At 44.0% G+C, this 25,040-nt stretch overlaps 1 protein-coding gene across 1 annotated transcript in view; it reads left to right on the top strand.

Annotated features, from left to right (window-relative positions):
• LOC129856014 (CUB and sushi domain-containing protein 3-like) overlaps nucleotides 1-25,040 on the top strand; it is a 749,171-nt gene that overhangs the window by 705,781 nt on the left and 18,350 nt on the right. Inside the window, exons 87-88 of the mRNA XM_055924143.1 lie at nucleotides 12,765-12,938; nucleotides 15,595-15,668. Coding sequence (XP_055780118.1) covers nucleotides 12,765-12,938; nucleotides 15,595-15,668 — 248 coding nt within the window. The remainder of the gene's footprint in view (nucleotides 1-12,764; nucleotides 12,939-15,594; nucleotides 15,669-25,040) is intronic.

The following is a 25,040-nucleotide window of genomic DNA, read 5'->3' as shown; positions in this document are numbered from 1 at the left end:
AGAGAGGGAGAATGGCTGATTCCTCTGTTTCAGCTCCGGTGGAGAGGGAGAATGGATGATTCCTCTGTTTCAGCCTGGTGGAGAGGGAGAATGGATGATTCCTCTGTTTCAGCCTGGTGGAGAGGGAGAATGGCTGATTCCTCTGTTTCAGCCTGGTGGAGAGGGAGAATGGATGATTCCTCTGCTTCAGCCTGGTGGAGAGGGAGAATGGATGATTCCTCTGTTTCAGCTGGTGGAGAGGGAGAATGGATGATTCCTCTGCTTCAGCCTGGTAGAGAGGGAGAATGGATGATTCCTCTGCTTCAGCCTGGTGGAGAGGGAGAATGGATGATTCCTCTGTTTCAGCTGGTGGAGAGGGAGAATGGATGATTCCTCTGTTTCAGCCTGGTGGAGAGGGAGAATGGCTGATTCCTCTGCTTCAGCCTGGTGGAGAGGGAGAATGGATGATTCCTCTGTTTCAGCTGGTGGAGAGGGAGAATGGATGATTCCTCTGCTTCAGCCTGGTGGGGAGGGAGAATGGATGATTCCTCTGCTTCAGCCTGGTAGAGAGGGAGAATGGATGATTCCTCTACTTCAGCTCCTGGTGGAGAGGGAGAATGGATGATTCCTCTACTTCAGCTCCTGGTGGAGAGGGAGAATGGCTGATTCCTCTATTTCAGCCTGGTGGAGAGGGAGAATGGCTGATTCCTCTGCTTCAGCCTGGTGGAGAGGGTGAATGGCTGATTCCTCTGCTTCAGCTGGTGGAGAGGGAGAATGGATGATTCCTCTGTTTCAGCCTGGTGGAGAGGGAGAATGGCTGATTCCTCTGTTTCAGCTGGTGGAGAGGGAGAATGGCTGATTCCTCTGCTTCAGCCTGGTGGAGAGGGATAATGGCTGATTCCTCTGTTTCAGCTGGTGGAGAGGGAGAATTGATGATTCCTCTACTTCAGCTCCTGGTGGAGAGGGAGAATGGCTGATTCCTCTGTTTCAGCCTGGTAGAGAGGGAGAATGGCTGATTCCTCTGCTTCAGCCTGGTAGAGAGGGAGAATGGATGATTCCTCTGTTTCAGCCTGGTGGAGAGGGTGAATGGATGATTCCTCTGCTTCAGCTGGTGGAGAGGGAGAATGGATGATTCCTCTGTTTCAGCCTGGTGGAGAGGGAGAATGGCTGATCCCTCTGTTTCAGCCTGGTGGAGAGGGAGAATGGCTGATTCCTCTGCTTCAGCCTGGTGGAGAGGGATAATGGCTGATTCCTCTGCTTCAGCTGGTGGAGAGGGAGAATGGATGATTCCTCTGTTTCAGCCTGGTGGAGAGGGAGAATGGCTGATTCCTCTGCTTCAGCTCCTGGTGGAGAGGGAGAATGGATGATTCCTCTCCTTCAGCTCCTGGTGGAGAGGGAGAATGGCTGATTCCTCTGCTTCAGCCTGGTAGAGAGGGAGAATGGATGATTCCTCTGCTTCAGCTCCTGGTGGAGAGGGAGAATGGCTGATTCCTCTGCTTCAGCTCCTGGTAGAGAGGGAGAATGGATGATTCCTCTGTTTCAGCCTGGTGGAGAGGGAGAATGGATGATTCCTCTGCTTCAGCCTGGTGGAGAGGGAGAATGGATAATTCCTCTGTTTCAGCTCCTGGTAGAGAGGGAGAATGGATGATTCCTCTGCTTCAGCCTGGTGGAGAGGGAGAATGGATGATTCCTCTGTTTCAGCTCCTGGTAGAGAGGGAGAATGGATGATTCCTCTACTTCAGCTCCTGGTGGAGAGGGAGAATGGCTGATTCCTCTGTTTCAGCCTGGTGGAGAGGGAGAATGGATGATTCCTCTGCTTCAGCTCCTGGTGGAGAGGGAGAATGGTTGATTACTCTACTTCAGCTCCTGGTGGAGAGGGAGAATGGATGATTCCTCTGCTTCAGCTCCTGGTGGAGAGGGAGAATGGATGATTCCTCTACTTCAGCTCCTGGTGGAGAGGGAGAATGGCTGATTCCTCTGCTTCAGCTCCTGGTGGAGAGGGAGAATGGATGATTCCTCTGCTTCAGCTCCTGGTGGAGAGGGAGAATGGATGATTCCTCTGTTTCAGCCTGGTGGAGAGGGAGAATGGATGATTCCTCTGTTTCAGCCTGGTGGAGAGGGAGAATGGATGATTCCTCTGTTTCAGCCTGGTGGAGAGGGAGAATGGATGATTCCTCTGTTTCAGCCTGGTGGAGAGGGAGAATGAATGATTCCTCTGTTTCAGCTCCTGGTGGAGAGGGAGAATGGATGATTCCTCTGCTTCAGCTCCTGGTGGAGAGGGAGAATGGCTGATTCCTCTGCTTCAGCTCCTGGTGGAGAGGGAGAATGGATGATTCCTCTGCTTCAGCTGGTGGAGAGGGAGAATGGATGATTCCTCTGTTTCAGCCTGGTGGAGAGGGAGAATGGATGATTCCTCTGTTTCAGCTGGTGGAGAGGGATAATGGCTGATTCCTCTCCTTCAGCCTGGTAGAGAGGGAGAATGGATGATTCCTCTGTTTCAGCTGGTGGAGAGGGAGAATGGATGATTCCTCTGTTTCAGCTGGTGGAGAGGGAGAATGGATGATTCCTCTGTTTCAGCTGGTGGAGAGGGAGAATGGCTGATTCCTCTGTTTCAGCCTGGTGGAGAGGGAGAATGGATGATTCCTCTGCTTCAGCCTGGTGGAGAGGGAGAATGGATGATTCCTCTGTTTCAGCTGGTGGAGAGGGAGAATGGATGATTCCTCTGCTTCAGCCTGGTGGAGAGGGAGAATGGATGATTCCTCTGCTTCAGCCTGGTGGAGAGGGAGAATGGATGATTCCTCTGTTTCAGCTGGTGGAGAGGGAGAATGGATGATTCCTCTGTTTCAGCCTGGTGGAGAGGGAGAATGGCTGATTCCTCTGCTTCAGCCTGGTGGAGAGGGAGAATGGATGATTCCTCTGTTTCAGCTGGTGGAGAGGGAGAATGGATGATTCCTCTGCTTCAGCCTGGTGGGGAGGGAGAATGGATGATTCCTCTGCTTCAGCCTGGTAGAGAGGGAGAATGGATGATTCCTCTACTTCAGGTCCTGGTGGAGAGGGAGAATGGATGATTCCTCTACTTCAGCTCCTGGTGGAGAGGGAGAATGGCTGATTCCTCTGTTTCAGCCTGGTGGAGAGGGAGAATGGCTGATTCCTCTGCTTCAGCTGGTGGAGAGGGAGAATGGCTGATTCCTCTGCTTCAGCCTGGTGGAGAGGGATAATGGCTGATTCCTCTGTTTCAGCTGGTGGAGAGGGAGAATGGATGATTCCTCTACTTCAGCTCCTGGTGGAGAGGGAGAATGGCTGATTCCTCTGTTTCAGCCTGGTAGAGAGGGAGAATGGCTGATTCCTCTGCTTCAGCCTGGTAGAGAGGGAGAATGGATGATTCCTCTGTTTCAGCCTGGTGGAGAGGGTGAATGGATGATTCCTCTGCTTCAGCTGGTGGAGAGGGAGAATGGATGATTCCTCTGTTTCAGCCTGGTGGAGAGGGAGAATGGCTGATCCCTCTGTTTCAGCCTGGTGGAGAGGGAGAATGGCTGATTCCTCTGCTTCAGCCTGGTGGAGAGGGATAATGGCTGATTCCTCTGCTTCAGCTGGTGGAGAGGGAGAATGGATGATTCCTCTGTTTCAGCCTGGTGGAGAGGGAGAATGGCTGATTCCTCTGCTTCAGCTCCTGGTGGAGAGGGAGAATGGATGATTCCTCTCCTTCAGCTCCTGGTGGAGAGGGAGAATGGCTGATTCCTCTGCTTCAGCCTGGTAGAGAGGGAGAATGGATGATTCCTCTGCTTCAGCTCCTGGTGGAGAGGGAGAATGGCTGATTCCTCTGCTTCAGCTCCTGGTAGAGAGGGAGAATGGATGATTCCTCTGTTTCAGCCTGGTGGAGAGGGAGAATGGATGATTCCTCTGCTTCAGCCTGGTGGAGAGGGAGAATGGCTGATTCCTCTGTTTCAGCCTGGTGGAGAGGGAGAATGGATGATTCCTCTGCTTCAGCTCCTGGTGGAGAGGGAGAATGGCTGATTCCTCTGCTTCAGCTCCTGGTAGAGAGGGAGAATGGATGATTCCTCTGTTTCAGCCTGGTGGAGAGGGAGAATGGATGATTCCTCTGCTTCAGCCTGGTGGAGAGGGAGAATGGATAATTCCTCTGTTTCAGCTCCTGGTAGAGAGGGAGAATGGATGATTCCTCTGCTTCAGCCTGGTGGAGAGGGAGAATGGATGATTCCTCTGTTTCAGCTCCTGGTAGAGAGGGAGAATGGATGATTCCTCTACTTCAGCTCCTGGTGGAGAGGGAGAATGGCTGATTCCTCTGTTTCAGCCTGGTGGAGAGGGAGAATGGATGATTCCTCTGCTTCAGCTCCTGGTGGAGAGGGAGAATGGTTGATTACTCTACTTCAGCTCCTGGTGGAGAGGGAGAATGGATGATTCCTCTGCTTCAGCTCCTGGTGGAGAGGGAGAATGGATGATTCCTCTACTTCAGCTCCTGGTGGAGAGGGAGAATGGCTGATTCCTCTGCTTCAGCTCCTGGTGGAGAGGGAGAATGGATGATTCCTCTGCTTCAGCTCCTGGTGGAGAGGGAGAATGGATGATTCCTCTGTTTCAGCCTGGTGGAGAGGGAGAATGGATGATTCCTCTGTTTCAGCCTGGTGGAGAGGGAGAATGGATGATTCCTCTGTTTCAGCCTGGTGGAGAGGGAGAATGGATGATTCCTCTGTTTCAGCCTGGTGGAGAGGGAGAATGGATGATTCCTCTGTTTCAGCCTGGTGGAGAGGGAGAATGGATGATTCCTCTGTTTCAGCCTGGTGGAGAGGGAGAATGGATGATTCCTCTACTTCAGCTCCTGGTGGAGAGGGAGAATGGCTGATTCCTCTGTTTCAGCCTGGTGGAGAGGGAGAATGGCTGATTCCTCTGCTTCAGCCTGGTGGAGAGGGTGAATGGATGATTCCTCTGCTTCAGCTGGTGGAGAGGGAGAATGGATGATTCCTCTGTTTCAGCCTGGTGGAGAGGGAGAATGGCTGATTCCTCTGTTTCAGCTGGTGGAGAGGGAGAATGGCTGATTCCTCTGCTTCAGCCTGGTGGAGAGGGAGAATGGCTGATTCCTCTGTTTCAGCTGGTGGAGAGGGAGAATGGATGATTCCTCTACTTCAGCTCCTGGTGGAGAGGGAGAATGGCTGATTCCTCTGTTTCAGCCTGGTAGAGAGGGAGAATGGCTGATTCCTCTGCTTCAGCCTGGTAGAGAGGGAGAATGGATGATTCCTCTGTTTCAGCCTGGTGGAGAGGGAGAATGGCTGATCCCTCTGTTTCAGCCTGGTGGAGAGGGAGAATGGCTGATTCCTCTGCTTCAGCCTGGTGGAGAGGGATAATGGCTGATTCCTCTGCTTCAGCTGGTGGAGAGGGAGAATGGATGATTCCTCTGTTTCAGCCTGGTGGAGAGGGAGAATGGCTGATTCCTCTGCTTCAGCTCCTGGTGGAGAGGGAGAATGGATGATTCCTCTCCTTCAGCTCCTGGTGGAGAGGGAGAATGGCTGATTCCTCTGCTTCAGCCTGGTAGAGAGGGAGAATGGATGATTCCTCTGCTTCAGCTCCTGGTGGAGAGGGAGAATGGCTGATTCCTCTGCTTCAGCTCCTGGTAGAGAGGGAGAATGGATGATTCCTCTGTTTCAGCCTGGTGGAGAGGGAGAATGGATGATTCCTCTGCTTCAGCCTGGTGGAGAGGGAGAATGGATAATTCCTCTGTTTCAGCTCCTGGTAGAGAGGGAGAATGGATGATTCCTCTGCTTCAGCCTGGTGGAGAGGGAGAATGGATGATTCCTCTGTTTCAGCTCCTGGTAGAGAGGGAGAATGGATGATTCCTCTACTTCAGCTCCTGGTGGAGAGGGAGAATGGCTGATTCCTCTGTTTCAGCCTGGTGGAGAGGGAGAATGGATGATTCCTCTGCTTCAGCTCCTGGTGGAGAGGGAGAATGGTTGATTACTCTACTTCAGCTCCTGGTGGAGAGGGAGAATGGATGATTCCTCTGCTTCAGCTCCTGGTGGAGAGGGAGAATGGATGATTCCTCTACTTCAGCTCCTGGTGGAGAGGGAGAATGGCTTATTCCTCTGCTTCAGCTCCTGGTGGAGAGGGAGAATGGATGATTCCTCTGCTTCAGCTCCTGGTGGAGAGGGAGAATGGATGATTCCTCTGTTTCAGCCTGGTGGAGAGGGAGAATGGATGATTCCTCTGTTTCAGCTTGGTGGAGAGGGAGAATGGATGATTCCTCTGTTTCAGCCTGGTGGAGAGGGAGAATGGATGATTCCTCTGTTTCAGCCTGGTGGAGAGGGAGAATGGATGATTCCTCTGTTTCAGCCTGGTGGAGAGGGAGAATGGATGATTCCTCTGTTTCAGCCTGGTGGAGAGGGAGAATGGATGATTCCTCTGCTTCAGCTCCTGGTGGAGAGGGAGAATGGATGATTCCTCTGTTTCAGCTCCTGGTGGAGAGGGAGAATGGATGATTCCTCTGTTTCAGCCTGGTGGAGAGGGAGAATGGATGATTCCTCTGTTTCAGCCTGGTGGAGAGGGAGAATGGATGATTCCTCTGTTTCAGCCTGGTGGAGAGGGAGAATGGATGATTCCTCTGCTTCAGCTCCTGGTGGAGAGGGAGAATGGCTGATTCCTCTGTTTCAGCCTGGTGGAGAGGGAGAATGGATGATTCCTCTGCTTCAGCTCCTGGTGGAGAGGGAGAATGGATGATTCCTCTGCTTCAGCCTGGTGGAGAGGGAGAATGGATGATTCCTCTGTTTCAGCCTGGTGGAGAGGGAGAATGGATGATTCCTCTGTTTCAGCCTGGTGGAGAGGGAGAATGGATGATTCCTCTGTTTCAGCTCCTGGTAGAGAGGGAGAATGGATGATTCCTCTGTTTCAGCTGGTAGAGAGGGAGAATGGCTGATTCCTCTGCTTCAGCTCCTGGTGGTCCTAATCCTTTAGGCAGACAGTGGAGTAGTGGAGGAGCAGTAAGCCACAGGGTTTCGTTCCATCCCTGCGCTACTGACAGGGGAGGCAAATAGCACCCTATTCCCTTATTAGTGCACTACTTTTGACTGGGCTCCAGTCAGCAGTAGTGCACTACAGTGTGTAGGGAGTAGGGTGCCATTTGGAATGCATACCGAGAGGTAGAGCTGTTGTACTGTCTGGCACGGATGCCTTCAGTTGTGTTAACCCCAAGGCCATGTCAGGAAGTACATTTTTGAAGAGGGTAATTATTAAGATGTAAACCCCGGGATGGCTCTCCCCCCTCTTCACCCCGCGGACACTGGAGTCTCTATTCAAAGAATCTTCTTACAGTAAATATTCACTGGTGGCTGGTGTCCAAAAAAACTCAACAATCAAATAAAAGACCTGATTGAATCACTTGAAAAGAATCCAAACTAAAGTGATATACCATATGATACCATGTGATCTACCCATGGATAAAAGATTGATAAAAAAAACTGAATGATTTAGATATGTGCCAAAGAAGAACACAGTGGGGGTTGCTAAGGCTTCACTTAATGGGGATCCACATCAAGAATACAAAGAAGAACACAGTGGGGGTTGCTAAGGCTTCACTTAATGGGGATCCACATCAAGAATACAAAGAAGAACACAGTGGGGGTTGCTAAGGCTTCACTTAATGGGGATCCACATCAAGAATACAAAGAAGAACACAGTGGGGGTTGCTAAGGCTACACTTAATGGGGATCCACATCAAGAATACAAAGAAGAACACAGTGGGGGTTGCTAAGGCTTCACTTATTGGGGATCCACATCAATAATACAAAGAAGAACACAGTGGGGGTTGCTAAGGCTTCACTTAATGGGGGATCCACATCAAGAATACAAAGAAGAACACAGTCATGGTTGCTAAGGCTTCACTGGGGGATCCACATCAAGAATACAAAGAAGAACACAGTGGGTGTTGCTAAGGCTTCACTTAATGGGGATCCACATCAAGAATACAAAGAAGAACACAGTGGGGGTTGCTAAGGCTACACTTAATGGGGGTACTCATCAAGAATACATAATAAATCATAAACAAGTTAACTAAGCCAATGTTTGGGTCTCTCCACTACCACCATTTAATATGCCATAGAATCGGCCCATCCAATATGAAACATTTATTAAATGAACATGACTGAAGAATATGTTTTAGTTATGTGGAATGCGTTTTAGTTATGTGGAATGCGTTTTAGTTATGTGGAATGCGTTTTCGTTGAGTGGAATATGTTTTAGTTATGTGGAATATGTTTTAGTTATGTGGAATATGTTTTCGTTACGTGGAATATGTTTTCGTTAAGTGGAATATGTTTTAGTTATGTGGAATATGTTTTAGTTTTGTGGAATATGTTTTAGTTATGTGGAATATGTTTTCTTTAAGTGGAATATGTTTTAGTTATGTGGAATATGTTTTAGTTAAGTGGAATATGTTTTCGTTATGTGGAATATGTTTTAGTTAAGTGGAATATGTTTTAGTTATGTGGAATATGTTTTAGTTAAGTGGAATATGTTTCAGTTATGTGGAATATGTTTTCGTTGTGTGGAATTGGTTTTCGTTATGTGGAATATGTTATAGTTATGTGGAATATGTTTTCGTTATGTGGAATATGTTTCAGTTATGTGGAATATGTTTTCGTTGTGTGGAATTGGTTTTCGTTATGTGGAATATGTTTTAGTTATGTGGAATATGTTTTAGTTATGTGGAATGTGTTTCAAACCGTGATGCCCCAGAAGAACCCCAGGAAGAATAGGGCTCATTAAGGTGTCCGTTAAAACCTCTAACGAGTCACAAACCCAGATCTGTGATCCCCCCATCAAAAAAGCTGACTAGCATAGCCTAGCCTAAAGCCACAGGGATATCATATCATAAAATGTTCCTGAAATCACAAGTCCAAGACACCAGATGAAAGATACACATCTTGTGAATCCAGCCATCATTTCTGATTTTTAAAATGTTTTACAGGGAAGACACAATATGTATTTCTATTAGCTAACCACCATAGCAAAAGAAACAACTTTTCTTCCCACCGTTTTTTTCCTGCATAGGTAGCTATCACAAATTCGACCAAATAAAGATATAAATAGCTAAGAAACCAAGAAACAACTTCATCAGATGACAGTCTGATAACATATTTATTGTATAGCATATGTTTTGTTTGAAAAATGTGCATATTTCAGGTATAAATCATAGTTTTACATTGCACTCTCACCAAAGCAACTAGAATAACTACAGAGAGCAACGTGAATTAACTAAATACTCATCATAAAACATTTATGAAAAATACACAGCGTACAGCAAATGAAAGACAAAGATCTTGTGAATCCAGCCAATATTTCAGATTCTTTAAGTGTTTTACAGCGAAAACACAATTTAGCATTATATTAGCTTACTACAATAGCCAACCACACAGCAGCATTGATTCATGCACGTTAGCGATAGCGAATAAACCAGCAAAAGATATTACATTTTTCACTAACCTTCTCAAAACTTCATCAGATGACAGTCCTATAACATCATATTACACAATACATATATTGTTTGTTCGAAAATATGCATATTTAGCGGCACAAATCGTGGTAATACAATGAGAATAGTAGCCAAGCTGCAAAGAAAATGTCGGGAGAAATCTTGGGAGAGGCACCTAATCTAATCAATAACTAATCATTAACTTGACAAAAAAATACAGGTTGGACAGCAAATGAAAGATACATTAGTTCTTAATGCAACCGCTGTGTTAGATTTTTAAAATTAACGTTACTACGACATACAGCGTGCGTTAAAGCGAGACCGCACCGAAATTAGTGGCGGAATAGTAGTTTTACATTTTTCAACAGAACAACGAATTAACATCATAAATAGTTTTTACTTTTTGATGAGCTTCCATCAGAATCTTGGGCAAGTTGTCCTTTGTCCAGAAGAATCGTTGGTCGGTTGTAGATTGTCGCCTTCAACTTTGGTAATTAACATTAGCCATGTGGCGAAGACGTGTCCAACTCACTATAACGCAGCACTAAGAAAATTCCGAAAATCGCAATATACTGATATAATCTGATATAACTCGGTTTAAAATAACTACATTATGACGTTTTTAACACCTATATTGAATAAAATCAGAGCCGGATATATCTAAGGCCTATAACGAGAGCTTTCCAGAATGCCATCCTGAGGTCTGTCTCGCGTCATGGCGAACGTTGAAAAGAGTGCACCCCCGGTTCCAAGAGCCCTTATATGGCCTCAGATCTGCCTAGCAACTCCATTCCAATTCTCACTGCTTGCTGACATCTAGGGGAAGGCATATGCAGTGCATGTCGACCAATAGAATACATGCAAATTAATAAACTGACCCTAGAACAGAGTGCTCGATTTCAGATTTCTCACTTCCTGACAGGAAGTTTGCTCCAAATTGAGTTCTGTTTTACTCACAGATATAATTCAAACGGTTTTAGAAACTAGAGAGTGTTTTCTATCCAATAGTAATAATAATATGCATATTGTACGAGCAAGAATTGAGTATGAGGCAGTTTAATTTGAGAACTAATTTTTACAAAGTGAAAACAGCGCCCCATATTGACAAGAAGTTTTAACAGGGGTTCATAATAATGAAGGCAAACCAGTCCATTAATTTCTCACGGCTTCGCTGCTTGAACCCATCTCTGTTTCAGAGGGGTTGGGTTAAATGAGGACGACACATTTCGGTTGAACGCATTCAGTTGTGCTACTGACTAGGTATCCCCCCTTTCCCTTTCCCTAATGAATAATTAATCACAGGTCTCAAACTCATTCCATGGAGGGCCGAATGTGTCTGTGCGTTTTCACTCCTCCCTTGTACCTGAACTCTCCTCACCTGGTTGTCTAGGTAACTTCATTGATTCGTTAGGAACTCTCCTCACCTGGTTGTCTAGGTAACTTCATTGATTCGTTAGGAACTCTCCTCACCTGGTTGTGTAGGTAACTTCATTGATTCGTTAGGAACTCCCCTCACCTGGTTGTCTAGGTAACTTCATTGATTAGTTTGGAACTCTCCTCACCTGGTTGTCTAGGTAACTTCATTGATTCGTTAGGAACTCCCCTCACCTGCTTGTCTTCATTGATTAGTTAGGAACTCTCCTCACATGGTTGTCTAGGTAACTTCATTGATTAGTTAGGAACTCTCCTCACATGGTTGTCTAGGTAACTTCATTGATTCGTTAGGAACTCCCCTCACCTGGTTGTCTTCATTGATTAGTTAGGAACTCTCCTCACCTGGTTGTCTAGGTAACTTCATTGTTTAGTTTGGAACTCCTCTCACCTGGTTGTCTAGGTAAATTCATTGTTTAGTTAGGAACTCCTCTCACCTGGTTGTCTAGGTAACTTCGTTGATTAGATAGGAACTCCTCTCACCTGGTTGTCTAGGTAACTTCATTGATTCGTTAGGAACTCTCCTCTCACCTGGTTGTCTAGGTAACTTCATTAATTAGTTAGGAACTCCTCTCACCTGGTTGTCTAGGTAACTTCATTAATTAGTTAAGAACTCTCCTCTCACCTGGTTGTCTAGGTAACTTCATTGATTAGTTAGGAACTCCTCTCACCTGGTTGTCTAGGTAACTTCATTGATTAACTAGGAACTCCTCTCACCTAGTTGTGTAGATCTTCATTGGAAACAAATTGAAAGGAAATAGCAAAACCAGCAGCCATTGGGCCCTCACATGGAATGAGTTGGACAGCCCTGGAATAAATGAAGAATAACCCATTGAATTAAAGTCAGGGTTTTGGGTCTCTCCAGTCCAGCCATATAATATATATAGATATATATATATACATATATATATATATATATAATATAATATATATATAATATACCATATGATCTGTCCGTGCACTATAAACATGGATAAAACAAACATGAGTGAGGAACATGTTTCATTTATGAGTCACAATGAATTCAGTGAACTAAAGCCAATGTTTATGAGTCAGGATGAATTCAGTGAACTAAAGCCAATGTTTATGAGTCAGGATGAATTCAGTGAACGAAAGCACATTTTTATGAGTCAGGATGAATTCAGTGAACTAATGCCAATGTTTATGAGTCAGGATGAATTCAGTGAACAAAAGCCCATGTTTATGAGTCAGGATGAATTCAGTGAACGAAAGCCAATGTTTATGAGTCAGGATGAATTCAGTGAACGAAAGCACATTTTTATGAGTCAGGATGAATTCAGTGAACTAATGCCAATGTTTATGAGTCAGGATGAATTCAGTGAACGAAAGCCCATGTTTATGAGTCAGGATGAATTCAGTGAACGAAAGCCTATGTTTATGAGTCAGGATGAATTCAGTGAACTAAAGCCAATGTTTATGAGTCAGGATGAATTCAGTGAACGAAAGCCAATGTTTATGAGTCAGGATGAATTCAGTGAACTAATGCAAATGTTTATGAGTCAGGATGAATTCAGTCAACGAAAGCCAATGTTTATGAGTCAAGATGAATTCAGTGAACGAAAGCCAATGTTTATGAGTCAGGATGAATTCAGTGAACTAATGCAAATGTTTATGAGTCAGGATGAATTCAGTCATCGAAAGCCAATGTTTATGAGTCAGGATGAATTCAGTGAACGAAAGCCAATGTTTATGAGTCAGGATGAATTCAGTGAACTAAAGCCCATGTTTATGAGTCAGGATGAATTCAGTGAACTAAAAGCAAATGTTCATGAGTCAGGATGAATTCAGTGAACAAAAGCCAATGTTTATGAGTCAGGATGAATTCAGTGAACTAAAGACAATGTTTTGGACCTCTCCATTCCAGCCAAGTTCTGTGGAGACCCTGGTACCCCAGCCAAGGGGAAAAGAGAAGGACGTAGTTTAATCTACAAGTCAGAGGTTACCTTCAGCTGTAGCGCCCCCTATGTCCTGGTGGGGTCAACTACACGCATCTGTCAGGACGACAGCACCTGGAGCGGCTCTCAGCCACGATGCATAGGTAGGTGACAACATCATACTGTAACAGTTACAGTCTATAGGTAACAACATACTGTAACAGCTACAGTCTATAGGTAACAACATCATACTGTAACAGCTACAGTCTATAGGTAACATCATACTGTAACAGTTACAGTCTATAGGTAACAACATACTGTAACAGCTACAGTCTATAGGTAACAACATCATACTGTAACAGCTACAGTCTATAGGTAACAACACCATACTGTAACAGTTACAGTCTATAGGTAACATCATACTGTAACAGTTACAGTCTATAGGTAACAACATACTGTAACAGTTACAGTCTATAGGTAACATCATACTGTAACAGCTACAGTCTATAGGTAACAACATCATACTGTAACAGCTACAGTCTATAGGTAACATCATCATACTGTAACAGCTACAGTCTATAGGTAACAACATCATACTGTAACAGTTACAGTCTATAGGTAACATCATACTGTAACAGCTACAGTCTATAGGTAACATCATACTGTAACAGCTACAGTCTATAGGTAACGACATCATACTGTAACAGCTACAGTCTATAGGTAACAACATCATACTGTAACAGCTACAGTCTATAGGTAACAACATCATACTGTAACAGTTACAGTCTATAGGTAACATCATACTGTAACAGCTACAGTCTATAGGTAACATCATACTGTAACAGCTACAGTCTATAGGTTACATCATACTGTAACAGCTACAGTCTATAGGTAACAACATACTGTAACAGCTACAGTCTATAGGTTACAACATACTGTAACAGCTACAGTCTATAGGTAACGACATCATACTGTAACAGCTACAGTCTATAGGTAACAACATACTGTAACAGCTACAGTCTATAGGTAACATCATACTGTAACAGCTACAGTCTATAGGTAACATCATACTGTAACAGCTACAGTCTATAGGTAACAACATCATACTGTAACAGCTACAGTCTATAGGTAACAACATCATACTGTAACAGTTACAGTCTATAGGTAACATCATCATACTGTAACAGTTACAGTCTATAGGTAACAACATCATACTGTAACAGCTACAGTCTATAGGTAACATCATCATACTGTAACAGCTACAGTCTATAGGTAACAACATCATACTGTAACAGCTACAGTCTATAGGTAACATCATCATACTGTAACAGCTACAGTCTATAGGTAACAACATCATACTGTAACAGCTACAGTCTATAGGTAACATCATACTGTAACAGCTACAGTCTATAGGTTACATCATACTGTAACAGTTACAGTCTATAGGTAACAACATCATACTGTAACAGTTACAGTCTATAGGTAACAACATCATACTGTAACAGCTACAGTCTATAGGTAACACCATACTGTAACAGTTACAGTCTATAGGTAACATCATACTGTAACAGTTACAGTCTATAGGTAACAACACCATACTGTAACAGCTACAGTCTATAGGTAACAACATCATACTGTAACAGCTACAGTCTATAGGTAACAACATCATACTGTAACAGCTACAGTCTATAGGTAACAACATCATACTGTAACAGTTACAGTCTATAGGTAACAACATCATACTGTCACAGCTACAGTCTATAGGTAACATCATACTGTAACAGCTACAGTCTATAGGTAACATCATACTGTAACAGCTACAGTCTATAGGTAACAACATACTGTAACAGCTACAGGCTATAGGTAACAACATCATACTGTAACAGCTACAGTCTATAGGTAACATCATACTGTAACAGCTACAGTCTATAGGTAACATCATACTGTAACAGCTACAGTCTATAGGTAACAACATCATACTGTAACAGCTACAGTCTATAGGTAACAACATCATACTGTAACAGTTACAGTCTATAGGTAACAACATCATACTGTAACAGCTACAGTCTATAGGTAACAACATCATACTGTAACAGTTACAGTCTATAGGTAACATCATACTGTAACAGCTACAGTCTATATGTAACATCATCATACTGTAACAGTTACAGTCTATAGGTAACAACATCATACTGTAACAGCTACAGTCTATAGGTAACAACATCATACTGTAACAGTTACAGTCTATAGGTAACATCATACTGTAACAGCTACAGTCTATAGGTAACATCATCATACTGTAACAGCTACAGTCTATAGGTAACAACATCATACTGTAACAGCTACAGTCTATAGGTTACATCATCATACTGTAACAGCTACAGTCTATAGGTTACATTTCTAAGTGACCCCAAACCTTTGAACGGTAGTGTATATTTACAATCCCCCTTGTCCAATCAGCTGACTCGTATCCCTGGATCTTACCAACAGCTCTTAATAATGTGTAGATGACTGTGCATGGAGAATGGTGTTATATCTATTAGAGAAAATAATGTTTTCCACTTAGAACCGACATTATGCTAGACCTTATTGATCGTTTCATCAAAGGTGGTGCGATTACGAGGGATTTAAGTCAAGGTACGAACACACCATTTACGTGCGCATAAAATCGGGTCTGAATCGGGTCTGAATCGGGTCTGAATCGGGTCTGAATCGACCCCCCATATGTTTCAAAGACTCCACAAAGTGCTATCTATGCTTCCGTAGATATGACAGACTCATCCTCGTGATAGTAACCCATTATGATCTATGTCCTTCTAGAACCATCCAGGACGACGTGTGAGAACCCAGGAACACCTGAACACGGCTCCATGAACATCAGCCTGGGGTTCAAGGTACGGCATAAAGGACTGTTCTGTACTAGACAGCTTTAAAGTGGCATTCTGGGATTGGTACATCCATGGTTAAAACCATCATTTTTAAACTCATAGATGGTCAGTCCTTGCATCCATAGCTCTGTCTATGAATTTGAGAGTTGTTACTTTTTCCCCAGCCACAATCCCTCAGCTTTTTACCAAAGAGAGTGGTGACCATTTTGAATCCCAGTACAGTATGTTAGACAGAGACTGTACTGTACCAACGATGATAGAGTACTGTAAGGTTTAAAACTGTCCGGTTCTGAGGGTGCAGTATGTTAGACTGGGACTGTACCAACGATGATAGAGTACTGTAAGGTTTAAAACTGTCCGGTTCTGAGGGTGCAGTATGTTAGACAGAGACTGTACTGTACCAACGAGGATAGAGTACTCTAAGGTTTAAAACTGTCCGGTTCTGAGGGTGCAGTATGTTAGACTGGGACTGTACCAATGATGATAGAGTACTGTAAGGTTTAAAACTGTCCGGTTCTGAGGGTGCAGTATGTTAGACAGAGACTGTACTGTACCAACGAGGATAGAGTACTCTAAGGTTTAAAACTGTCCGGTTCTGAGGGTGCAGTATGTTAGACTGGGACTGTACTGTACCAACGATGATAGAGTACTGTAAGGTTTAAAACTGTCCGGTTCTGAGGGTGCAGTATGTTAGACTGGGACTGTACTGTACCAACGATGATAGAGTACTGTACGGTTTAAAACTGTCCGGTTCTGAGGGTGCAGTATCTTAGACTGGGACTGTACTGTACCAACGAGGATAGAGTACTCTAAGGTTTAAAACTGTCCGGTTCTGAGGGTGCAGTATGTTAGACTGGGACTGTACTGTACCAACGATGATAGAGTACTCTAAGGTTTAAAACTGTCCGGTTCTGAGGGTGCAGTATGTTAGACTGGGACTGTACCAACGATGATAGAGTACTGTAAGGTTTAAAACTGTCCGGTTCTGAGGGTGCAGTATGTTAGACTGGGACTGTACCAACGATGATAGAGTACTGTAAGGTTTAAAACTGTCCGGTTCTGAGGTTGCAGTATGTTGGACTGAGACTGTACCAACGATGATAGAGTACTGTAAGGTTTTAAACTGTCCGGTTCTGAGGGTGCAGTATGTTAGACTGGGACTGTAGTGTACCAACGATGATAGAGTACTGTAAGGTTTAAAACTGTCCGGTTCTGAGGGTGCAGTATGTTAGACTGGGACTGTACTGTACCAACGATGATAGAGTACTGTAAGGTTTTAAACTGTCCGGTTCTGAGGGTGCAGTATGTTAGACTGGGACTGTACTGTACCAACGATGATAGAGTACTGTAAGGTTTTAAACTGTCCGGTTCTGAGGGTGCAGTATGTTAGACTGGGACTGTACTGTACCAACGATGATAGAGTACTGTAAGGTTTAAAACTGTCCGGTTCTGAGGGTGCAGTATGTTAGACTGGGACTGTACTGTACCAACGATGATAGAGTACTGTAAGGTTTAAAACTGTCCGGTTCTGAGGGTGCAGTATGTTAGACTGAGATTGTACTGTACCAACGATGATAGAGTACTGTAAGGTTTAAAACTGTCCGGTTCTGAGTGTGCAGTATATTAGACTGGGACTGTGTGTGAACTGACTGTACTGAAACTGTACGGAGCTGTGATGATGTGTGAAACCACAGGATCTTTTCAAAGGCGGTCCAACCCACCAGCTGGAGATCTACATGTGTCTGGATTGGAACCATCTTGTATTCTGTTGGATGATTCTGTTGGATGATGTTATATTGGCGCTCTCTCTCTCCGTCTCTCTGTCTCTCTGTCTCTCTGTCTCTCTGTCTCTCTCTCTCCGTCTCTCTCTCTCCGTCTCTCTCTCTCCGTCTCTCTCTCTCCGTCTCTCTCCGTCTCTCTCTCTCTCTCTCTCTCTCTCTCTCTCTCTCTCTCTCTCTCTCTCTCTCTCTCTCTCTCTCTCTCTCTCTCTCTCTCTCTCTCTCTCTCTCTCTCTCTCTCTCTCTCTCTCTCTCTCTCTCTCTCTCTCTCTCTCTCTCTCTCTCTCTCTCTCTCTCTCTCTCTCTCTCTCTCTCTCTCTCTCTCTCTCTCTCTCTCTCTCTCCTCTCTCTCTCTCTCTCTCTCTCTCTCTCTCTCTCCATTAGACTAAGCTGTACTTCTGAGAAGTCCTTAGAGCATTTGATGTGTTCTACTGACGTGCACAAATGTGCTCTACACACATTTCCAATAATGATGCAATTTGCTAAAAAAAAGTACTGTTGTGAAATGACTAATGCAAGACTGTCTTTTGGGGTTAATTAGACTTTACTGTCTTTTGAGATTAATTAGACTTTACTGTCTTTTGGGGTTAATTAGACTTAACTGTCTTTTGAGGTTAATTAGACTTTACTGTCTTTTGGGGTTAATTAGACTTTACTGTCTTTTGAGGTTAATTAGACTTTACTGTCTTTTGAGATTAATTAGACTTTACTGTCTTTTGAGGTTAATTAGACTTTACTGTCTTTTGAGGTTAATTAGACTTTACTGTCTTTTGAGGTTAATTAGACTTTACTGTCTTTTGAGGTTAATTAGACTTTACTGTCTATTGAGGTTAATTAGACTTAACTGTCTTTTGAGATTAATTAGACTTAACTGTCTTTTGAGGTTAATTAGACTTTACTGTCTTTTGGGGTTAATTAGACTTTACTGTCTTTTGAGGTTAATTAGACTTTACTGTCTTTTGAGATTAATTAGACTTTACTGTCTTTTGAGGTTAATTAGACTTTACTGTCTTTTGAGGTTAATTAGACTTTACTGTCTTTTGAGATTAATTAGACTTTACTGTCTTTTGAGGTTAATTAGACTTTACTGTCTTTTGAGATTAATTAGACTTTACTGTCTTTTGAGGTTAATTAGACTTTACTGTCTTTTGAGGTTAATTAGACTTTACTGTCTTTTGAGGTTAGTTAGACTTTACTGTCTTTTGAGATTAATTAGACTTTACTGTCTTTTGAGGTTAATTAGACTTTACTGTCTTTTGAGGTTAATTAGACTTTACTGTCTTTTGAGATTAATTAGACTTTACTGTCTTTTGAGGTTAATTAGACTTTACTGTCTTTTGAGGTTAATTAGACTTAACTGTCTTTTGAGGTTAATTAGACTTTACTGTCTTTTGAGGTTAATTAGACTTAACTGTCTTTTGAGGTTAATTAGACTTAACTGTCTTTTGAGGTTAATTAGACTTAACTGTCTTTTGAGGTTAATTAGACTTTACTGTCTTTTGAGATTAATTAGACTTTACTGTCTTTTGAGGTTAATTAGACTTAACTGTCTTTTGAGATTAATTAGACTTTACTGTCTTTTGAGGTTAATTAGACTTAACTGTCTTTTGAGGTTTATTAGAGTTAACTGTCTTTTGAGGTTAATTAGACTTAACTGTCTTTTGAGGTTAATTAGACTAAACTGTCTTTTGGGGTTAATTAGACTTAACTGTCTTTTGAGGTTAATTAGACTTAACTGTCTTTTGGGGTTAATTAGACGTATCTGTCTTTTGGGGTTAATTAGACTTAACTGTCTTTTGAGGTTAATTAGACTTAACTGTCTTTTGGGGTTAATTAGACTTAACTGTCTTTTGAGGTTAATTAGACTTAACTGTCTTTTGGGGTTAATTAGACTTAACTGTCTTTTGAGGTTAATTAGACTTTACTGTCTTTTGAGATTAATTAGACTTTACTGTCTTTTGAGATTAATTAGACTTTACTGTCTTTTGAGGTTAATTAGACTTTACTGTCTTTTGAGATTAATTAGACTTTACTGTCTTTTGAGGTTAATTAGACTTTACTGTCTTTTGAGGTTAATTAGACTTTACTGTCTTTTGAGATTAATTAGACTTTACTGTCTTTTGAGGTTAATTAGACTTTACTGTCTTTTGAGATTAATTAGACTTTACTGTCTTTTGAGATTAATTAGACTTTACTGTCTTTTGAGGTTAATTAGACTTTACTGTCTTTTGAGGTTAATTAGACTTTACTGTCTTTTGAGATTAATTAGACTTTACTGTCTTTTGAGGTTAATTAGACTTTACTGTCTTTTGAGGTTAATTAGACTTAACTGTCTTTTGAGGTTAATTAGACTGAACTGTCTTTTGGGGTTAGTTAGACTTAACTGTCTTTTGAGGTTAATTAGACTGAACTGTCTTTTGGGGTTAGTTAGACTTAACTGTCTTTTGAGGTTAATTAGACTAAACTGTCTTTTGGGGTTAATTAGACTTAACTGTCTTGGGGTTAATTAGACTTAACAGGAGTCATCCTAAGAGTTTTGGGGGATTCCCGAATGGCGCAGCGGCCTAAGGCACCGCATCTCAGTGCTAGAGGCGTCACCACAGACCCTGGTTTGATTCCAGTCTGTATCACAACCGGCCATGATTGGGAGTCCCATAGGGCGGCGCACAATTGGCCCAGCGTCGTCCGGGTTTGGGTTTGGCTGGGGTAGGCCGTCATTGTAAATAAGAATTTGTTCTTAACTGACTTGTCTAGTTAAATAAAGGTTAAATAAATCAAATAAATTCTTCTCAGCTCTGAAGTTCCAGTTTATTTTCCATTTGTAATTCATACACTATATTTACAAAAGTATGTGGACAGCCCTTCTATTTCAGTCACAGCCGTTGCTGACAGGTGTATTTAATGTATCAACCCAACACCGAATATCCATTCATTATAATCCACATCATGTCCTGCTGCTGAAAGATTATGTTCCTGCTGTAGCAAACTGGCTTAAATTAAGATCCTACATTTTTACCCTGAAATAACATATTTCCTCTTAGAGAAACAGTCATGGCCTGTCTGCCTGTCTGCCTGTCTGTGTGTGTCAGTCTGTCTGCCTGTCTGTCTCTCTGATTCAGGTGGGCAGCAAGGTGGAGTTTAGTAATATCGCTCTGTCTGTCTGTCTGTCTGTCTGTCTGTCTGTCTGTCTGTCTGAACCAGGTGGGCGGTAAGGTGGAGTTTAGTAATGTCTGTCTGCCTGTCTCTCTGAACCAGGTGGGCAGTAAGGTGGAGTTTAGTAATGTCTGTCTGCCTGTCTCTCTGAACCAGGTGGGCGGTAAGGTGGAGTTTAGTAATGTCTGTCTGCCTGTCTCTCTGAACCAGGTGGGCAGTAAGGTGGAGTTTAGTAATGTCTGTCTGCCTGTCTCTCTGAACCAGGTGGGCGGTAAGGTGGAGTTTAGTAATGTCTGTCTGCCTGTCTCTCTGAACCAGGTGGGCAGTAAGGTGGAGTTTAGTAATGTCTGCCTGTCTCTCTGAACCAGGTGGGCAGTAAGGTGGAGTTTAGTAATGTCTGTCTCTCTGAACCAGGTGGGCAGTAAGGTGGAGTTTAGTAATGTCTCTCTGAACCAGGTGGGCAGTAAGGTGGAGTTTAGTAATGTCTGTCTCTCTGAACCAGGTGGGCAGTAAGGTGGAGTTTAGTAATGTCTGCCTGTCTCTCTGAACCAGGTGGGCAGTAAGGTGGAGTTTAGTAATGTCTCTCTGAACCAGGTGGGCAGTAAGGTGGAGTTTAGTAATGTCTCTCTGAACCAGGTGGGCAGTAAGGTGGAGTTTAGTAATGTCTGTCTTCCTGTCTCTCTGAACCAGGTGGGCAGTAAGGTGGAGTTTAGTAATGTCTGTCTTCCTGTCTCTCTGAACCAGGTGGGCAGTAAGGTGGCGTTTAGTAATGTCTCTCTGAACCAGGTGGGAGGTAAGGTGGAGTTTAGTAATGTCTGTCTGTCTCTCTGAACCAGGTGGGCAGTAAGGTGGAGTTTAGTAATATCTGTCTGCCTGTCTGTCTGTCTGTCTGTCTGTCTGTCTGAACCAGGTGGGCGGTAAGGTGGAGTTTAGTAATGTCTCTCTGAACCAGGTGGGCAGTAAGGTGGAGTTTAGTAATGTCTGTCTGTCTGTCTCTCTGAACCAGGTGGGCAGTAAGGTGGAGTTTAGTAATGTCTGTCTGTCTGTCTCTCTGAACCAGGTGGGCGGTAAGGTGGAGTTTAGTAATGTCTGTCTGTCTCTCTGAACCAGGTGGGCAGTAAGGTGGAGTTTAGTAATATCTGTCTGTCTGTCTCTCTGAACTAGGTGGGCAGTAAGGTGGAGTTTAGTAATATCTGTCTGTCTGTCTGTCTGTCTGTCTGTCTGTCTGAACCAGGTGGGCAGTAAGGTGGAGTTTAGTAATATCTGTCTGTCTGTCTCTCTGAACCAGGTGGGCGGTAAGGTGGAGTTTAGTAATGTCTGTCTGTCTCTCTGAACCAGGTGGGCAGTAAGGTGGAGTTTAGTAATATCTGTCTGCCTGTCTCTCTGAACCAGGTGGGCAGTAAGGTGGAGTTTAGTAATATCTGTCTGCCTGTCTCTGAACCAGGTGGGCAGTAAGGTGGAGTTTAGTAATGTCTGTCTGTCTGTCTGAACCAGGTGGGCGGTAAGGTGGAGTTTAGTAATGTCTGTCTGTCTGAACCTGGTGGGCAGTAAGGTGGAGTTTAGTAATGTCTGTCTCTCTGAACCAGGTGGGCAGTAAGGTGGAGTTTAGTAATATCTGTCTGTCTGTCTGTCTGTCTGAACCAGGTGGGCAGTAAGGTGGAGTTTAGTAATGTCTGTCTCTCTGAACCAGGTGGGCAGTAAGGTGGAGTTTAGTAATGTCTCTCTGAACCAGGTGGGCAGTAAGGTGGAGTTTAGTAATGTCTCTCTGAACCAGGTGGGCAGTAAGGTGGAGTTTAGTAATGTCTGTCCTTCTGAACCAGGTGGGCGGTAAGGTGGAGTTTAGTAATGTCTCTCTGAACCAGGTGGGCAGTAAGGTGGAGTTTAGTAATGTCTGTCTCTCTGAACCAGGTGGGCGGTAAGGTGGAGTTTAGTAATGTCTCTCTGAACCAGGTGGGCAGTAAGGTGGAGTTTAGTAATGTCTCTCTGAACCAGGTGGGCAGTAAGGTGGAGTTTAGTAATGTCTGTCTGTCTGTCTGAACCAGGTGGGCAGTAAGGTGGAGTTTAGTAATGTCTCTCTGAACCAGGTGGGCAGTAAGGTGGAGTTTAGTAATGTCTCTCTGAACCAGGTGGGCAGTAAGGTGGAGTTTAGTAATGTCTCTCTGAACCAGGTGGGCGGTAAGGTGGAGTTTAGTAATGTCTCTCTGAACCAGGTGGACAGTAAGGTGGAGTTTAGTAATGTCTGTCTCTCTGAACCAGGTGGGCGGTAAGGTGGAGTTTAGTAATGTCTGTCTCTCTGAACCAGGTGGGCGGTAAGGTGGAGTTTAGTAATGTCTGTCTCTCTGAACCAGGTGGGCGGTAAGGTGGAGTTAAGTAATGTCTCTCTGTCTCTCTGAACCAGGTGGGCAGTAAGGTGGAGTTAAGTAATGTCTCTCTGTCTCTCTGAACCAGGTGGGCAGTAAGGTGGAGTTTAGTAATGTCTGTCTGCCTGTCTCTCTGAACCAGGTGGGCGGTAAGGTGGAGTTTAGTAATGTCTGTCTGCCTGTCTCTCTGAACCAGGTGGGCAGTAAGGTGGAGTTTAGTAATGTCTGCCTGTCTCTCTGAACCAGGTGGGCAGTAAGGTGGAGTTTAGTAATGTCTGTCTCTCTGAACCAGGTGGGCAGTAAGGTGGAGTTTAGTAATGTCTCTCTGAACCAGGTGGGCAGTAAGGTGGAGTTTAGTAATGTCTGTCTCTCTGAACCAGGTGGGCAGTAAGGTGGAGTTTAGTAATGTCTGCCTGTCTCTCTGAACCAGGTGGGCAGTAAGGTGGAGTTTAGTAATGTCTCTCTGAACCAGGTGGGCAGTAAGGTGGAGTTTAGTAATGTCTCTCTGAACCAGGTGGGCAGTAAGGTGGAGTTTAGTAATGTCTGTCTTCCTGTCTCTCTGATCCAGGTGGGCAGTAAGGTGGAGTTTAGTAATGTCTGTCTTCCTGTCTCTCTGAACCAGGTGGGCAGTAAGGTGGCGTTTAGTAATGTCTCTCTGAACCAGGTGGGAGGTAAGGTGGAGTTTAGTAATGTCTGTCTGTCTCTCTGAACCAGGTGGGCAGTAAGGTGGAGTTTAGTAATATCTGTCTGCCTGTCTGTCTGTCTGTCTGTCTGTCTGTCTGAACCAGGTGGGCGGTAAGGTGGAGTTTAGTAATGTCTCTCTGAACCAGGTGGGCAGTAAGGTGGAGTTTAGTAATGTCTGTCTGTCTGTCTCTCTGAACCAGGTGGGCAGTAAGGTGGAGTTTAGTAATGTCTGTCTGTCTGTCTCTCTGAACCAGGTGGGCGGTAAGGTGGAGTTTAGTAATGTCTGTCTGTCTCTCTGAACCAGGTGGGCAGTAAGGTGGAGTTTAGTAATATCTGTCTGTCTGTCTCTCTGAACTAGGTGGGCAGTAAGGTGGAGTTTAGTAATATCTGTCTGTCTGTCTGTCTGTCTGTCTGTCTGTCTGTCTGAACCAGGTGGGCAGTAAGGTGGAGTTTAGTAATATCTGTCTGTCTGTCTCTCTGAACCAGGTGGGCGGTAAGGTGGAGTTTAGTAATGTCTGTCTGTCTCTCTGAACCAGGTGGGCAGTAAGGTGGAGTTTAGTAATATCTGTCTGCCTGTCTCTCTGAACCAGGTGGGCAGTAAGGTGGAGTTTAGTAATATCTGTCTGCCTGTCTCTGAACCAGGTGGGCAGTAAGGTGGAGTTTAGTAATGTCTGTCTGTCTGTCTGAACCAGGTGGGCGGTAAGGTGGAGTTTAGTAATGTCTGTCTCTCTGAACCAGGTGGGCAGTAAGGTGGAGTTTAGTAATGTCTGTCTCTCTGAACCAGGTGGGCAGTAAGGTGGAGTTTAGTAATATCTGTCTGTCTGTCTGTCTGTCTGAACCAGGTGGGCAGTAAGGTGGAGTTTAGTAATGTCTGTCTCTCTGAACCAGGTGGGCAGTAAGGTGGAGTTTAGTAATGTCTCTCTGAACCAGGTGGGCAGTAAGGTGGAGTTTAGTAATGTCTCTCTGAACCAGGTGGGCAGTAAGGTGGAGTTTAGTAATGTCTGTCCTTCTGAACCAGGTGGGCGGTAAGGTGGAGTTTAGTAATGTCTCTCTGAACCAGGTGGGCAGTAAGGTGGAGTTTAGTAATGTCTGTCTCTCTGAACCAGGTGGGCGGTAAGGTGGAGTTTAGTAATGTCTCTCTGAACCAGGTGGGCAGTAAGGTGGAGTTTAGTAATGTCTCTCTGAACCAGGTGGGCAGTAAGGTGGAGTTTAGTAATGTCTGTCTGTCTGTCTGAACCAGGTGGGCAGTAAGGTGGAGTTTAGTAATGTCTCTCTGAACCAGGTGGGCAGTAAGGTGGAGTTTAGTAATGTCTCTCTGAACCAGGTGGGCAGTAAGGTGGAGTTTAGTAATGTCTCTCTGAACCAGGTGGGCGGTAAGGTGGAGTTTAGTAATGTCTCTCTGA

Source organism: Salvelinus fontinalis, chromosome 5 (genome assembly GCF_029448725.1).
Source record: "Salvelinus fontinalis isolate EN_2023a chromosome 5, ASM2944872v1, whole genome shotgun sequence".
Classification (NCBI taxonomy): domain Eukaryota; kingdom Metazoa; phylum Chordata; class Actinopteri; order Salmoniformes; family Salmonidae; genus Salvelinus; species Salvelinus fontinalis.
Note: the sequence above shows the minus strand (reverse complement) of the source record. Positions and strands in the feature narration are given on the sequence as shown.